This window comes from Vespa velutina, chromosome 5, assembly GCF_912470025.1.
Source record: "Vespa velutina chromosome 5, iVesVel2.1, whole genome shotgun sequence".
Classification (NCBI taxonomy): domain Eukaryota; kingdom Metazoa; phylum Arthropoda; class Insecta; order Hymenoptera; family Vespidae; genus Vespa; species Vespa velutina.
This window is the reverse complement of record NC_062192.1, coordinates 1,909,582-1,927,081: the sequence shown is the minus strand read 5'-3', so window position 1 is coordinate 1,927,081 and position 17,500 is coordinate 1,909,582. Positions and strand designations below refer to the sequence as shown.

General features: G+C 32.7%; 1 protein-coding gene across 9 annotated transcripts in view; it reads right to left on the bottom strand.

Annotated features, from left to right (window-relative positions):
* Nucleotides 1–17,500, bottom strand: part of LOC124949036 (Down syndrome cell adhesion molecule-like protein Dscam2) — a 134,088-nt gene that overhangs the window by 12,391 nt on the left and 104,197 nt on the right. For all 9 annotated transcript variants that reach the window (XM_047493517.1, XM_047493521.1, XM_047493516.1 and 6 more), the window contains 7 exons: nucleotides 12,557–12,676; nucleotides 10,053–10,232; nucleotides 9,518–9,665; nucleotides 8,786–9,084; nucleotides 5,115–5,263; nucleotides 4,109–4,263; nucleotides 1,781–1,962 (listed from right to left, as the gene is read on the bottom strand). In XM_047493517.1, the coding sequence (XP_047349473.1) occupies nucleotides 1,781–1,962; nucleotides 4,109–4,263; nucleotides 5,115–5,263; nucleotides 8,786–9,084; nucleotides 9,518–9,665; nucleotides 10,053–10,232; nucleotides 12,557–12,676 (1,233 nt within the window). The remainder of the gene's footprint in view (nucleotides 1–1,780; nucleotides 1,963–4,108; nucleotides 4,264–5,114; nucleotides 5,264–8,785; nucleotides 9,085–9,517; nucleotides 9,666–10,052; nucleotides 10,233–12,556; nucleotides 12,677–17,500) is intronic.

The following is a 17,500-nucleotide window of genomic DNA, read 5'->3' as shown; positions in this document are numbered from 1 at the left end:
TACTTACTTACTTACTTACTTATTACATGCGTGATTTTGTTTTATGTTTTTTTTTTTTTTTTTTTTCTATTCTCTCTCTTTCTCTCTATTAGTCTGTCTATTTCTTTGTCTGTTTGTCGGTATCTCTCTCTCTCTCTCTCTCTCTCTCTCTCTCTAGTGAGCGCGTGCATATATATCGTTGATTTCTTTTTAGACAAATTTATCGTTCGGATAGAGTATCGTTTTATATCGGAGGAGTGGTATTATCGGAAAAGTAGATTCGATTTCTTCGAATAAAGTAAGAATTTCTTTTGATGCTTTTCAAGTTGGTTCGAGGTAAAGCTTTATCGAAATCAAATTGAAAAGAGATTTACGGGGGAATGAATGTTTGTAAACGTACGTTAATGGAATATAATACCTGTGGATACGTAATAAAATTCTTTGCTAATTTTTGTATGTCTATAAAGAAAAAAGAAAAAACAAAAGAGAGAGAAAGAAAAAAGAAAAAAAAAATTAGGACAGCTAGACTATATAATTGTCGTTTGTGATTGAACGTTATCTTCTCCACGATATCCTTACGTGTTCCCAGAATGATGTTCATCGTCGAGACGATATCGATACAAGGGAAATCTGTACACCGGACAATAATGGATGATCGGACAAAACGTTTCCCTTAATGCCTGATCCAAGTGACATTTTACCTGAAGCTTCTTCTCTCACAATCGCTAAGAAGTTCATTCGATCGTTAGATACTTGTTTACGGACATCTGAGATTTACGAGCTGACATGAGATCTTTCGAATGTTATTGTCGTTACCATTTATTCTTCTTTTTCTTCGTTCATCGATAAGATTGAAAATCAATCTCCGATCATTAAAAGGATGAATTTTCAAATGATTATAAATATTCAGAGATAAAAAGTCTTAATATAATTCAATTGTGTAATAAGGATCATATATGTACATGGTAGTTTTCATCGTAATTATTAATACGTCGAATGATATATTATATCGATTATAATAAATTCCATTTGAAAAGTATCGACGAACGAGTATAAAAGACGAATATATCGAAAATTGTTGACCGGCACGAGCTTTATTTTTCAATTCAACGAAAGTATGTTCAAATGAGGAAATGAGAAAAATATGAATAATAATTCTCTTCGGTCTCTTCGCCCCACCTCCCTTGCCCTCCCCCACCCTCTCACTCTTCTATGAAGCAAAAAGAGAACAAAAGAAAAAGATTTGCTTGCGTCCGAGTTTATTGTATATCTAATATGTCGGAATTTTTTTATTAACACTCTATCTCTATCTCCTTCTATCTCTCTATCTCCTCCTTTTTCTTTATCTCCTTGGTAATACGATTTTTTTACGAGAGATTCTTTCCCCGTGGAGCTTTATGCTTTTCAGATTTATGAATTTCGCGTAATAATTCTACGTATTGAATGCATCTTTCATTCTTTCTTTTATGAATTTTATTAAACTTTGAAATACCATACGCATATTCGTATAATGATCACTTAAGTATGTAAAGACGAGGAAATATGTCCCGTATATATTTTAAATATTATTTTTAAATACTTTGAATGGAAAAAGAAAAAAGTTACAAGAGAGAGAAAAAGAGAGAGAGAGAGAGAGAGAGAGAGAGAGAGAGAGAGAGAGAGAGAGAGAGAGAAACAAAAAGAAAAACGAAGTTGATTATGGATAAATGAGGAACCAGGAAGATAGTTATGGATAAATATAAGAAATAGGAAATATAACCATAAAGTACAAAAAGGTATATAAAATAGTACGTTTACTTACCATCTTCAAAGGTTTGTGCCATGACTAAATCAGAACCAGGGCCATCTCCTTTGCTATTGAACGCCTTCACCACTATACTATACTGAGTGTATTTTCGTAAACCGGTTAGTCTGTAATCGTAGGAACCGTCGCCGTTTCCTGTGATACCCACACGCGTTGTATTCACCGATTGATCATCTACCCTGGAATAAAATGACATTGGGGGGAACGTTGTCTATTGGTCTGGAAAGATAAAACGAGGCGCAAGACGCAGATTTTCAAAACGCCTCGAGCTATCTTACAACAAACTGGAACGAGAAATGGCAATCCTCCCCCCCCCCCCAACCCTTTTCGCCTCCTTTTCACATCCTCCACCATAATGGATATTATTCTTTTTTTTCTTTTCCTTTTCCTTTTCCTTTTCTCTTCTTTTCTCTACTTTTTCCTTTTCTTTTTCCTTTTTCTTTTTTCTTTTTCTTTTTTCTTTCCTTGGTTTAGTAAATCTCTCCCTCTTTCCCCGTTCCTCTCCTATCTCTTTTCATTGTTAAGAAGAACACTCGCGCGTTCTCTACCAAGTACCATTATCGAGTACGAATAAGAAAAATTGTATTACGAGTAATACGATTGGAAACATAAAGCAATCGATAATATCTATAGTATATCATACTATATTACACTTATTCACGCATAGGATCTCTTTATATTACAATGCATTCGTACATTCAATGTTTCGATCAAGATAGTGTGATTCAATTATTTTCATCCGAGGAACCAATGATTAAAACTCTTCAGAATGAATAACCACGAACGATGAAGCTTTCGATGTATTATTAAAATTGATTCCATTTCTTTCTCGAGTTTTAAATCCGTTTCCCCTTGGTTTTTATCTCTCGTCGCTTCTTTTTGTCTTTTTTCTTTTTCCTTTTATTTTTTCTCCTTTTTTTTTTCTTTTTTTTTTTTTTTTTTTTTCTCACCCTTCCCACAATTACACTTCCCTTCTCGTACTTTTCCTTTCTACCTAGAATATTGCTTGTTAACGAGCCGTAACGTGTTTTCCGATCCTCCTTCTTCTTCTTCTTCTTCTTCTTCTTCTTCTTCTTCCTCTTCTTCCTCTTTCTATCCTTTTCCCTCTCCTTCGTCGAGTGTAACGAAAGAGAAAATAACGTTTTCCAGTTCTTCCAGCACGAAAAACAGTGATCCATACGCGTCAAGACGGATGATTACTCGAACAAGCTTATTAATGGCAGAACTTTCCAAGTGCCCACTCTGGCAGAGAGATAGAACCTTCATTTTCAGAAGTTCAGAAGCAGAGATCGTCTTGGCGGCTTTCCAGTTACAATAATTAAGCAGATAAAAAAGCTCGTTAGCCATTCAAAGCTGAACGACGTCGTGGGTTTGTAGACGTTGCTCGTTTTCGAGCTTTAGATCTCTAAGGAAGCATCTTCGTCGATTCTTATACGTGATAAAAAGTAGCCGTACCTCTCCCTCATCTACCCCCTCCCCCCCCATCCTTATACCCTTCCCCATCCTTCCCTTACTCTTCTCTCATCCCACCCACTCACCTATCCAACAGAACGATTTATCATTTCAAAAGGAAACCCTATTCAAGTGCCCTTCTAGCTGTACATTTCAACGTTCTTTTGTTTTAACCACCGAACTAATTCCTTTGATTTTGAACGATTGCCAAGTGAATAACTTATCGATCGAGATGGTTACGATAATAATATACACAACTTCCACGAGAGAAATTTAATTTCCATCGTGTTTTTAACTTTTCATTTATCGTAAAGTTACGAGCGATCGTAAAGTTACGAGAGCTTTTGTTTCAAGTTTCAAATATCAAGTATGTATCAACGAAATTGAAATTATTCGAGGTAATAAGAAATCGATATATATTTCGCAAATATAATATACTTTTCTATTATTTTTAAAAGTCGTATAAGAAGAAAAGAAGAAAAGTTAAAGAGCCAAAAAAAGAAAAGAAGAAAAAAAAAAAAAAAAAAAAGAAATAGACGAGAGCAAAAACGTGAAAAGATATTCCCTCATAATAATCGGAAATTTAGAATATCTATTATTTAATAAAATCTGAAATTTAGAAGATCATTTATTAAACTATATCGAAATAATGTATTATCTAATAAATTATTTAATTATGATCGATAAACGATCTTTCTATAATAGGATTTACTTTATTGATCCTGTTGCGGTTAATCGTAAAATCCGTTTAATCGATTGGGACTTAAGTAGGTACATGGTCGTGTACGAGAAAGGCTTCCGTTAACCGACATAGTGGATACTACGAAGTGCACTAGAAACTATTCCTAAGCACTGGTAAGGAGATAACGATACCCGAGATTGGTATAGCTGATGGTATATCCGAGAAGCTCGCCGTTCCAGAGAGATCGATCCGGTGGTTGCCAAGTAATCTTCAGTTGTTGCGGTCCCAATGGTTCGACAGATACGTGCTTAGGTGGGCCTCCTGGAACCTCACCGTCCGTTTGTGCCTGCATCCAAGTGAAATGTATCAAGAACCACAAAAAATCAGCTGTTCAGAGACATTTAAAAAAGTACAATATCATTCGACATATTACAAATCGTATTACAAACTTGGGTTTAAATATAATCAATAACCGATAATATCATTCCGAGAAACTTCAATATCCATTATTTCATTGTTTATTATTTATCATACGAATGAGAAGTGAAAATTCATTTAGAAACGAATTAAATGAAATATATATTTATTTAATATCTCGCAATAGAAAAAAAAAAAAATCGTACATTAATCGTAAGCCATTGACCCTTCATATTTTTCCTACAATTTTCACAATTTAAATACTCATTGCAAAATATGTTTACAATTTATTAATCATTGAAAAATATGTTGCATAAGGTCTACGACTATAGAGGTCCTTGACCTTTCCTATTGAAATTCTACGTGTTTTCGGAAGAGCAATCGGCCATTGGAATTCTCCGTCTGTATTGGACATGCCGAAATGATAGCGGCATGTATTTGATATTTATGAAAAAAATGGAACCACGATCGACCCCCGTGTCGTTGATAACAGCCGCGAGGAAAAACATAACCTCCTTTTTTATTGTAGTACAAACGAAAATATGTAGAAGGTGTATGTATACATACATACATACATACATACATACATACATACATACATACATACACACATACATACACACATACATACATACATATATATATATATATATATGTGTGTGTGTATGTATCTCTTTTATACGATATTACTGATAAGTGTATATATGTATGTAGATATATATGTATACGTGTATGCATGTATACGTATGCATATGTATGGTGCGTTGATTTGATACTGACATGAAGGATGTCGCTTGGCGCTGATGTTCCAAGGTGATTTTCCGCAAGCACTCGAAAGTGGTAGGTGGTAGCGGGTTTTAGGGGTGATACCAGAGCGACCGTGTTGTCTCCTGCTACCAGCTTCTGCGTGTTGTGTTCATGCCACACGTCTTTCCAGCAAAAGGCAACAAGAACGCTTAGAAATTTACGCATATCACCGTTGAAACAATCCAACGTTAATTCTGTTCTTTTCCTATTTTTTTTTTTCTTCTTTTTCTTCTTTTTCTTTTCTTTCTCCATCCCTTTCTCGATTCTTCGCTTATATAATCCAGAATTTATCGTTACATTTTTATTACCATGCATAATATCGTAAAGCTACATTATTTCGATCATTTATAAAAAGATAACGATAAACCTTTATCGGATTACTTCGGATCGTTGAACGAGAAGCTTCGATCGTATTTTTTCTCTCTCTCTCTCTCTCTCTCTCTCTCTTTTACGAAATTTCTCTCTCTCTCTTTCTTTCTCTCTCTTTTGAATACGTAGCACAGAATCCGAATAACTTCGTCGCCAAGAGCGTCTTTACTCTGATGGAAGTGTAATTAAACGTACTTCATTTCCCAGGACTCCGAAGACGAATCTACGCGGGTCGGCTTCTTATGTCGCCCCTTCGGAGTTCGCCTTTCAATTGTGCCGTCTTAATATCAATTAACTTTGGGGGGAAAAGCCCACACCACCGGTAAATACCGTAGTTATTTATTTCCTCTTTAAGCAAGTAAATTTCTAATTAAATCGCTCGAGAGAGTGAAAACGAGGATAAGAGAATAAGAGAAAGAGAAAGAGAAAGATAGATAGATAGATAGATAGATAGACAGAGAGAGAGAGAGAGAGAGAGAGAGAGAGAGAGAGAGAAAAGTTAATCGAACTAAGCCAGCCGAGTCCTTTATAAAATGAGGAAGAACTCGAAATCGAATTTCGATTTTAAAAGCATTTTACTTAATAGATAAAAAATAATAAATGAAATGAATAAAATAATCAGGCCGGGTTTGTTGGTAAACATTGGCCATAATCAGTGACGTTTTCTTGTTCATTATCTTTCTTTTCTTTTCTCTTTTCTCTTTTTCTTTCACGTATCAAATCAAAATCATTTTACACGACGTTTACACGAAAAAGGGATAAGGGTTATGGTCGATTAGGTACAAAATGATGCTATTTAAAATTAATGGATATATTACGCTCTAAAGATCTACATTTTAAAGAAAATAATTATTTCGTCAAAAAATAAGGGTGAACGGAACTAACATTTTTCACAGTTTGCAAAGATTTTGTATGAAAACGCCAGAAAGGATACTGAATTCAGTATATTTGCTTTAGTCATTTTTACTTTAACAAAATTCACGAGTTTTAAAATTTAGAACGTTTCTGATCGAATTTCACATGTTGAACACATAATGTTCACATGTTGAAACGAAAAATTACATTGCGAAGTAAAAAAGAAAAAAAACATGCACACATATATATATATATACATATACATATACATATATACATATATATATATATATATATATATATATATATATATATATGTATATAATGACATAAAAAAAGAAAAAAAAAAAAAGGTGGATGAAAAGTACAATTGAAAATTTTTATTATTATACGCTCGGATCTCGTTCAAATAATCGAGAATCGTTGTAAAATATCATGATGTACATATGTAGGTACATATCATACATCTGGTATTATATCCGTTCGCTATTGTCTCGTCAAAATGGTAAAATTGAGTTCTACTACACGTAATTTTAGTAATTACATTTTTCTTGGTATTAAATATACATATACATATATATATATATATAGCATATATTCTCGTTGAACGAGATTGTTACGAGTTACATATATTAATGAACAATATATATTATTATTGTTCCTGAATAAATAAACGTATTGAAGAGTGGAGAAAATTAAACGAAATTTCTATCAATAGATGAAAATAATTAATTACATATATATATATATATATATATATATATATATATATATAAATGGTTGAAAAAAATGATTGATGAAAGGGGACTAATGACATTAATTTGCGTAGTTCAAAGTGAAGGAAAGAAAAAAAAAAAAAAAAAAAAAAAAGAAAAAAGAAAATGATATTTTATTGAAACCGAGATAATCTCTAATCTAATCGAAATTGAAAAGAAGAAAAAAAAGGAAAAAGAAAAAATGAAAAAGACAAAAAAGATAAAGAGAATAACCTGATCGAGTCTCAATCTCCGTCTCATTCGACTCCCGGACGCATTCATGCGGCATATAAATCCTCGTCGATCTCACACGGCGTTAGATAGGTTAGAATATTATGCTCTATAATCTCATCCGTTTCAGCATCTATCGCTCGTTCCATCCTCTTCCTTCTCTATCCTATCAGGCTTTCATCTCTCGCTATGTAAAGAGAATTATGAGAGAGAGAGAGAGAGAGAAAGAGAGATATACATGAACAAGTCCGTACACTAAATTGCAATACTGATATTCCCACAAAAGGACATTACGTGGAAGGAGATCACACTGAGTCACTTATCATGCACGAATAAAATGATGAAGCTTAGAATATTAAACGAAATTACTCTATTATATCTATGCCATAGTTAAACTATAGTACGGCATAGCATGGCACTTATGATTCGTGATTTGTCGCGTGTTCGTACTATGGTATTATATTATATAATATTATAATAGTATTATACTGATGATCATTATCTTCATAAACTTGAACAATTGATATATATGTCGATATTGAAGGTACACCAAATGTATTTGTTTCATAACGAAATCTCTTTTTCTAGGTAAGAGCTTATTGAATTTGCATTTATATCCTCTATAAATTTCTGTTAGATTTGAAGTATTGAGTTCTGTTCGAAAAAAGAAAAAAGAAACGAAAAGAAAGACAAAGATATTATTATGACTTTCAGCATCTTTAATAACTGTGACATCTATAAAATCAGCTCCAATAAATATTAAATTTTCCTTTAAAAATCTAAGAATCTTTATTTCAGATGAATCTTTATAAAAACATATCGAATCGAAGATATTTGATCGTATCATTTAAAATGAGAGATATCTGGTATGTTTATTACCATCTACGATAAACCGTATAATAATCGATATTTCTCTCTCTCTTTCTCTCTCTCTCTCTTTCTTTCTACGAAATAGTGAGTATATTATTGTTACGTACGCATGCGTATCAATTACCCGTCCTGTTGACTTTCGAAAACATTTACTATTCTAATTAATTATTGCGGAATAATAACGTATGCAAACACACAGGCAATACTTAACCATTGTTATTCGTTGTTCTTGTACGATCGAAGCTATTGATATACCAATGAACACAAAGGTATACATGTGTATGTATACATGTGTATGTATACATGTATATACATATATTTCTTTATATATTATTTATATATACACGTACGTATCGTGGTATTAATAATTCGTTCAAACGAGTTCGAAGAGCGAAGAAAGAAAGAAAGAAAAGAAAGAAAGAAAAAAAGAAAAAATTTGAAAGGATCGTAGAAAGATTTAGAATTGAATGAATAATAATGAATCGATAATGTCAGATCTTTTTGATATAATGATGAAGATAATTGATATTTTACGATCGTTTTATCGATCATGCGAAAACTCACCCTGAGCCTCTTTGTATTGGACGATATAATTGGTGATAGGTGAACTCGCATGACTCGCATCTTGATCGCTTTGAGGTGACGACCATGCTAACAGGATCGAACGGCTTCCTTGTTCGGCCACATGCAAATTCCTTGGAAAGTTTGGTGGTTCTTGGACAAGCAAGTGAATGGTGGCACGAGCGTGACCATAGGCATTGCCGGCAACGCAAATATAATCGCCACGGTCCATGTGGCTTACCTGCATGATTCTCAATTCTGAAAGAACGCGACCGGCTACTACGTTCTTTTCTATGTTGTATCTAAACAAAAAAAGAAAATCAAAGATATTAATTATAAATATTGATATTAAAAACATTCACAACAGTTAAAAGCTTTCTTAAAAAATAAAAAGAGATGGATTAAATTTTGACAATGAACCGTCTAATCGGTCCAATACAACGATGAATAAGAATTTCAAAAAATAATTAAATAAATAAATAAATAATAATAATAATCATCATCATAATAATAATAATCATTTTCAAATTATACGTTCAATCTATTTAATAGGCCTAACTTAAAAGAAAAAAAAAAAAAAAACAAACAAAATACAAAACATGAACGGATAAATTTCACTTCCGCCATCCTTCATCATCATCATCTCATCGAAATGTCACAGACTATATATTATCATGCATCGGGTGTTACAGGTTTCTCTCAGTAGGGTTGCGCATGATTAATTTCGATACGCACCTAACGTCGTAATTAGGATCGACCCTGCTGTCACGCACACGCCAGCTCAGATCAAGAGGAGCGTCTCCTTCAGCCTCGCATCGTAGCGTTACGCTATCTCCTCTTCTCACCGACTCCTGCCTTGTCCTTACTGTCACCTGAGGACCCGCTGTTTGCCAAAGCATCAGACCAATTACGTATAACGTCCTTTGTAGTTGATCGATAATAAAATTAACAATAAAATTAGAAACAAATATCTCATACCGTTTTAAATGTTATTCATTAAAATAAAATTAATATAAGATTATCTTTCCTTCGAATGTTTTTCTTCGATCAAAGAAAAAACGAAAAAAAAAAAAAAAAAAAAAAAAAAAAAACGAAGGAATAAAAAAGAAAAACAAAAAGAAGAGAAACGTATGTATAGACGGAGATGGAAAGTTTCTATTGATAAAACAAGCTAACAGAAATATCTCTGCTATGCCGAAGATGTATCTTGGTAATTGACGTAGGTATAGGTAACCAGTGATATAACTCAATGGCAATGTGAATATTTTACCATGAACTGTTAGGCGAATGAGCTTGCTGAGCCCAGGTCCGATACCGTTGCTCGCTTGACATAGATAGGAGCCGGCATGATCTCTTGATACTCGTGGAATCACCAAGGACCCATTTCCGGCAACCCCTGCTCCCTCCGTACCGCTATATCCTAGCTCCCTATAGTCGCCTGGTGTTTCACCTAAATGTTCGACAGGACACGTTTAACCCTCATCCTCATCCTCATACTTAACACCCATCCTTCATGCTATAGTAACGATAGCTGTACCGTCATTATGAAATTTGAATTTCTATCTTAAATTAAATCCAGGGAAAAACAAATTCGAATGTGATTTTTCATTGAATATCGTTCCGAACACGATGAATACGATTCATCGATTTTAATAATATTTTATTTATATTAAAATATATAAAAGATACTTTATTATTTATATTAATTAATAATAACCTAAACAATTTTTTTTTTTTTAATTTTATTTAAAAATATATAATTATATATATAATACACGTATATATATATACACACACACACACACACACATATATATATATATATATATATATATATATATATTAAAATCTTATTTTACGATAAGCGAACTCGATCGATAATGTCGAAAAAAACGAAGAAAAGTTAAGGAAATATAATAATTGGTATAAAAATTACAAGGAATGAGGAATAGCTTGGTATGTACAATAAGATTGGAATCGTGATATCTATGCAACGAATTTATAATGGATACGAATAGATTCCTCTCTTGAATCAGGCAATTCGTCGAAGGAAGCTAGTATTCGCGTGGCTTGCATACCATCACGGTAGATCGAAGCGATTTAACATCCTCTCCTCCTTTAACATCCTCCTTGCCCTCGAGTATCTATTTCGAATCTTCGTATATATTATACATATATAAATGTGTATGTATATACATGCGTAATCCAAAGAAGGAGGTGGGATGAGGCGGTGGTGGTGGACGAGGGGGGGGGAGGAGGGGGGGGGGGGAAAGTAAAGGAGAAAGAGAAGAAAAGCAACATTTCGATATTCTCCTTAAACGATTCATGAGACGGACTTGAAGTTTTCATTCTTTTCTCTTTTCTTTTTCCCTTTATTTTCATATTTTTTTTCTACTTTCTTTTTTTGTTTTCCCCTTTTTTTTTTTTTCTTTTTTCTTTTTTCTTTATTATTTTTTTTTTTTTTTTTTTTTTTTTTTTAATCGAACGGGTATACTCACCGCTTTGATTTCTCTTCAAAGCCAATAGAAAATATTGAAAAAGAAAGAAAGAAAAGAGGAAGAAAATATTTATGAAAAGACAAAGGAGTTTAGAGGAGTATATAGCTCCCGAAACGATTTTCTTCGTTACATGAGAAAGAGAAAGGAATAAAAACGAAGGCAATTTAGCTATCGATGAAATATCATGTCGACGATCAACGTATTGATGAAACTAATTATCCAGCCGCTTTGTCAGCCGAACGGCTTATTTCGAGCTGAATGAGAAACTGCTGAGAATGGCCGATCAGCGAATTTCGTGATAGATCGTGAACCATACCCTTCTGTCATTCCTTTTTCTCTTTTCTTTTTTTTTTTTTCTTTTTCTTTTTCTCTTTTCTTCTCTACCTTTCTTCCTTCGCTTACCACCTGGTGTAACTTAATGAAAGCCATTTTATATCGGACAGACGCTAAACTCGATCGGCATAAAGGCCGATCCAAAGTTATTAGACTACTCGAACTCGATGAAATAAAATAAAGAGTCGAAAGGAAGGGTTAAAATAAAGAGAAGAAAAAAAATATATATATATATACGTATACGTATACATATATAAACGAAGAAAGTATATAGATATTGTATCGATTTTTTCTTTTCTACATCATCTGACGTTTACGAAGATGAAAAATAAAGATCCAGAGAAATTAAACATTCAATTTCGATAAGGCCAAGTTAATTTTGACGAAATGAAAATAACTGGGCTGGATAAATATTAACGCGTCAACTGGGATTTCTTTTCCTTTTTTTACTTTTCTTTTTTTTGATGAAAAAGGGAGACTTAAAGGATTATGAATCGTTATTACTTCTCATTGTAACGTATACGTATATATGTATGTACGTATGTATGTATGTATGTAACAATCACGAAGAGGAAAAATTTGCGAAAGAAAGAAAGAAAGACAGAAAAAAAAAAAAAAAGGAAAAGAAGGGCACTGAAAACGAGAATGAGAAAGTTCTTCATCTACGTAATTGTTAAAGATGAAAAATGAGGTAGAGGAAGAGGGGATGAGCAGAGGGAATTCAGCTTTGAAGTTGGCCCGATTTCTAGTCAAGTCTTCAAGTTCTTCGTGACACTTGAAAGAGAGAAAGAGAGAGAGAGAGAGAGAGAGAAATAAGAAGAAGGACGTTTTTCACTACAAGGATATAGAAGCGAGACAGATAGAGAGAGAGAGAGAGAGAGAGAGGGAGAGAGAGAGAGAAAGAGGGAGAGAGAGATTCCAGCTTTAAGGAGTCGTGACTTACCGATAGATTGCTTCCAAGTCACAGTCGGAATGGGGAATCCTTCAGCCTGACAGGCAATGGAGACGCCGTGACCTACAACGGCGTCCTGGTCGATAGGTTCCACGGTCCATCTCGGTGGTACTAAAAATACAATCCAATTGGCTTAAAATCTTCCAGCTGGTCGAGCGCGAGTTCGATCAAAATTTTCATTCAGATCTCTCTCTGTTCTCCCGGCCCGTTCGACGACAAATTAATTTCTCTATTGTTTCGTATTTGCCAAGGCGAATTTTAAATCGACGACGATTATGCGTTTTATCTTTCTTTTATCTTTCTATCATCTTACGTCTCTCTCTCTCTCTCTCTCTCTCTCTCTCTCTCTCTCTCTCTCTTTCTTTCTTTTCTTTTTATAAATGGTATTTCAGTGTTTGAGAAACGAGAAAATTCTAATCCGTTTGTGTATTTTCTTCGAAATAAAAACGCATTCTCTCGAGATGTATGTTTTCGAAATGATATTTGAAAAATTCGATTTCTTTGTTTAAGAGAAAAGAAAAAAAAAAAAAAGAGAAGCGAAGTATCGGAATTGACACGAAATTTATACGCGTTCGTACGAAAGAAAAGATCGAAATAAAAGAAGAAAAAAGGAAATATTAAATTATTGTATCGAATAATCTTTATTGAAAAAAGAAAAAAAAAAGACGAGAAATAGAACTATTTTGAAACGTTATCCTACAAATTGGAAGATAGTATTATTACAATCGTATCTCAAATTTATCGTCGGAATTGTATACCTCGGATGAATTTTTTACTATTTCACGAATTACTTCGACAGCAAGGGATCGTAATAAAATATCGATTTGAAAGAAAGAGAAAGAGAGAGAGAGAGAGATGTACAGAACGAAATGAAAATATTTTTCACTCACGGAATATCGTAGTTACCACACGAATATTGTCTACGTCCTTCGTCATCGACGACGGTCTGATATTTTTGCGAAATACATTTCGGGATATTACGCGTTTGAAAATTACTCAAACGAATGTCAATAACAACGGAGAGAAGAGCGATATCTACGATATTAAGAACTTTCTTCGAACGTTTATTTACGTATCTAGACGCGTTTTATAACACATTTTGCGTAGCAAAATTACTTCGATAGAAAGATATCAATCAATGTTTTTGAAGGATGTTCCCCGAAGCCCGAGCAATTACGTTCGTTGTTGATAAACGACCAATTCATTGTTAGATCTCGACATTTTTCAAAGAATTATGTCTGACTGATGAAATCATTTTCTTGAAATAAAAGACGACGTGCGAGCCGAGATTAAGAGATCCATCTCTCTACAACTCTTTTTTTTGTCTTTTTTTTTTTTTTTTTTTTTTTTTTTTTAATTATTTACTTTCGTACTAATCAAGTACGCATTACTTACTTACGTGTTTTATTATTTTTCACTTTTTTTTAAAAGGCATGCAAATTTCAACGTATGTCTATGCTGCATACTTACGCAATCACTAAGAATGTTTAAACAACAATATGATAACAATTTCATTATGATATATATGTATTGATATTTATATACATATATATATATATGTATGTATATATATATATATATATGTATGTATCTACGACTAAGTTACTTGAATTGACGATGTTGTATCTCTCGCAAAATCAAACGTAAACGCTCAGTGCAGTCAAATCAATAAATGTTGTTCGTGTGTACTTCCAAAGAAAGGAAAGTAAAAAAGAACGAACGGGTCGTGCGAGACTGGCCATCGAAACGAAGGAAGTGCTTTCATCTGAAAAACGAAAAAAGAAAACATGCGTGTTTGTTGAAATAAAATTACATTTGATAAATAATAAGTGTATAAATAAATCCTTTCGTGGAATTTCATGCAAAGTGACGATAGATCACGAATAAAAGAGATACGAAGCTCTTAAATAAATTATCGATAATAATAATAATAATAATAATAATAATAATAATAATAATAATAATAATAATAATAATAATAATAATAATAATTAAAAGGCGTGAGTAATCAAATGAGATAATGACATTCCTGATAAGTGAGAAAGATTTCATGCGAAAGAAACGTGTTAGAAAGATATAACGACGAAAAAGTCGATATCATTCGAGTACTCCTTTGATATCGATTAGGAAAAGTGCATTTTTGTGTGTTCGTACGTGTATATGTGTGTGTACAAGCAACATTCCAAGTAAAAAAGTATCGACGATAATATAAAAATACGGTGCATAGAAATAACAGCAATAACAACAACGCAAACGATACTTCTAATGCTTTTAACGATTAGAAACAACGATTTAAAAATCGAGACATACGAGAAGAAAAATTATGAAATACTCCTTTAATTCTTTCATCGTCATTCCAAGTTGCTCTGATATAAATATAATATATATATATATATATATACATATATATATATATATATATGCTTATATGTATACACGTATATACGTATATATACATACATATACATATACATATATATATATATATATTTATATATTTATATTTATATATTATATGATACGTAAACATATTATAGGTATGAATATATATGTATGGGTATATAAATATGAGATGATATAAACGTTAACTATGCGAATGCATGCTTTACATCCGTTACAGACATTTGTTGCATTACAGGAGCACAACAACGTCTCGTATAATATATATGTATATATATAAATATATATGTATATATATATATATATGTATATATATAGATAATATGAAATTACTACGATACACTACACCTAGGGTATTCATTGAACCCTTTCAAAAGACCGGATAAACGAAAGGACAAAATAAATAGATGTGTTTCTAATCTAATTATCAAGAAAATTTGTCGAACCTCGCCTACGTCGGTTCTTCAACAACAACGTATATAATTACTGAAATGATGGTGAGGGAGCGAGTGGATGGGTGAGTGGTTGATGGTGGGGCGGGAGGTACGGAGCGAAAAGGGAATATACGAAGAAGAAGAAGAAGAAGAAAAAGAAAAAAAAAAGATGGAACGATATAAAAAAGTCAACATAATTAAAAGACTTTTTCTGCCTTACCGACTTAGCCGAGTCTATAATCGTGGCGAGAGACTTGTTGAAATACTTATACGAAAGAAGAGGGAAAAAATTGAAAAATTGAAAAATTAAAAGATTAAAAAATTGAAACATGAAAATCCATTTAATAAAAAATATATATATTCTATTTGTCCAATTACGTAAAATAATGATAAGAGTGCCGTTACGTAAAACATGGCGAATCTTTACACGGCGATTTCACTTTAGAAAATGGGCATGCAAGATAATGTTAATGATAATAATATGACAATAATGATAATAATAATAATGATAAGTGTAATGATAATAATAATAATAATAATATTGTTAATATTAATGATAACAATAATGATAATAATAATAATAATAACAATAATAATAAGAATAATAATAAGAATAATAATAAGGAGAATAATAAGAATAATAATAATAATAATAATAATAATAATAAGGATCGATTGATCATTTGGAATAATGAATATTATTAATTATTATGTTATATTACGGACATATGAGTCTCTGCAATGCAGGTATCTCCTGTTGTACTCCTTGCTTTTCAGTCCTAAGATTAAGTTACCTATCGAATGATTTCTTTTCGTTAAGAAAGACATCTTGTCGCCTTGCTTTTTTTCTTCTTTTGTCTTTTTTTTTGTTTTTTTGTTCTTTTTTCTTTCGTTCCACAAGAAGGATCGATGAACCATCGTGAATAGAAATTCTTCTCGAATAATTCTTTCGTAGATTGAAGAATTTTCTCGTGTCGAAAAATCAGAAACGAATGGAAAATTTTACTCTCATTTTAGACGCTTTCAGAATGCGGGTAATAAGAAAGGGAAACGGTAATAAAATCCAGCTAGAAACTCTACCGTCTTACGATCCTCTTTAATACAATCGTGTAGAGGGGTGGGGATCGGGGCGAAGGAGCTTTCAGGAAGAAGGGATGAGAATAACCGGGAGAGAAAAGGACGAAAGCTCGCGGTCGTAATGCGAACCGGATATAAAAATACCACTAAAAATCTACGCTTGCCTGATCGTAAACCTGTTGCGAGAAAGGCAAGCTTCCTCGTAAAACGGAAAACGTTCTCTGTGTCTATGACTGTGAGTGAGGGTGCGCGCACGCCAGCACGTTCCCATGGCAGGCGGTATTCACGTTGATGAACATGGCCACGACTTAAAAGCACATTGCTTCCCATTTGGCCAAGAGAGAACAAACATTATGACTATCTCGAGTACGGCTTCTTACGGCTTTGGTTCGCGTTACTTTCGGAGAGAACGCATTTGTGTAATGACCTGGAAAACTTGTCCCGAGTTTCTGCCTTCTTCTAGTTTACACGTAAGTGTGCTTACACGTACCTGGATGTACATCTGTGTGGGTGTATGTATATATATATATATATATGTATAGAATATATAGACATATGAAAGAAAATTTTTATTAAAGTGAAAGGAGAGAAGAAAAAAAAAAAAAAGAAAAATTAGCTTTTTTATCACAACGGATAGAGAGATGGATAGATAGATAGATAAAGAGAGAGAGAGAGAGAGAGAGAGAGAGAAAGAGAGAGAGAGAGAGAAATGAATGAAAAGGTAATGCATCGATCAAAGAGCTTCAGTTATCTCAATGTAAAGAAAATATGTTGAAATATTATTAAACGTATAATAACACGTTATTTATTATATATATATATATATATAAGTATTTAGTTATATACAATTTATTTATAAAAAATATACACAAGGAGAGAGAGAGGAAAGAAGAAAAGTAAAAAAGTACCATTGTAGAAAGTTAATATCTAGTAACTTTCAAGATGATGTAAGACGGCAACGTGTACTATTTTATAGACATTAAAAGAAAGATATATGATAGCGAGTAATACGTTGGGAGATTGT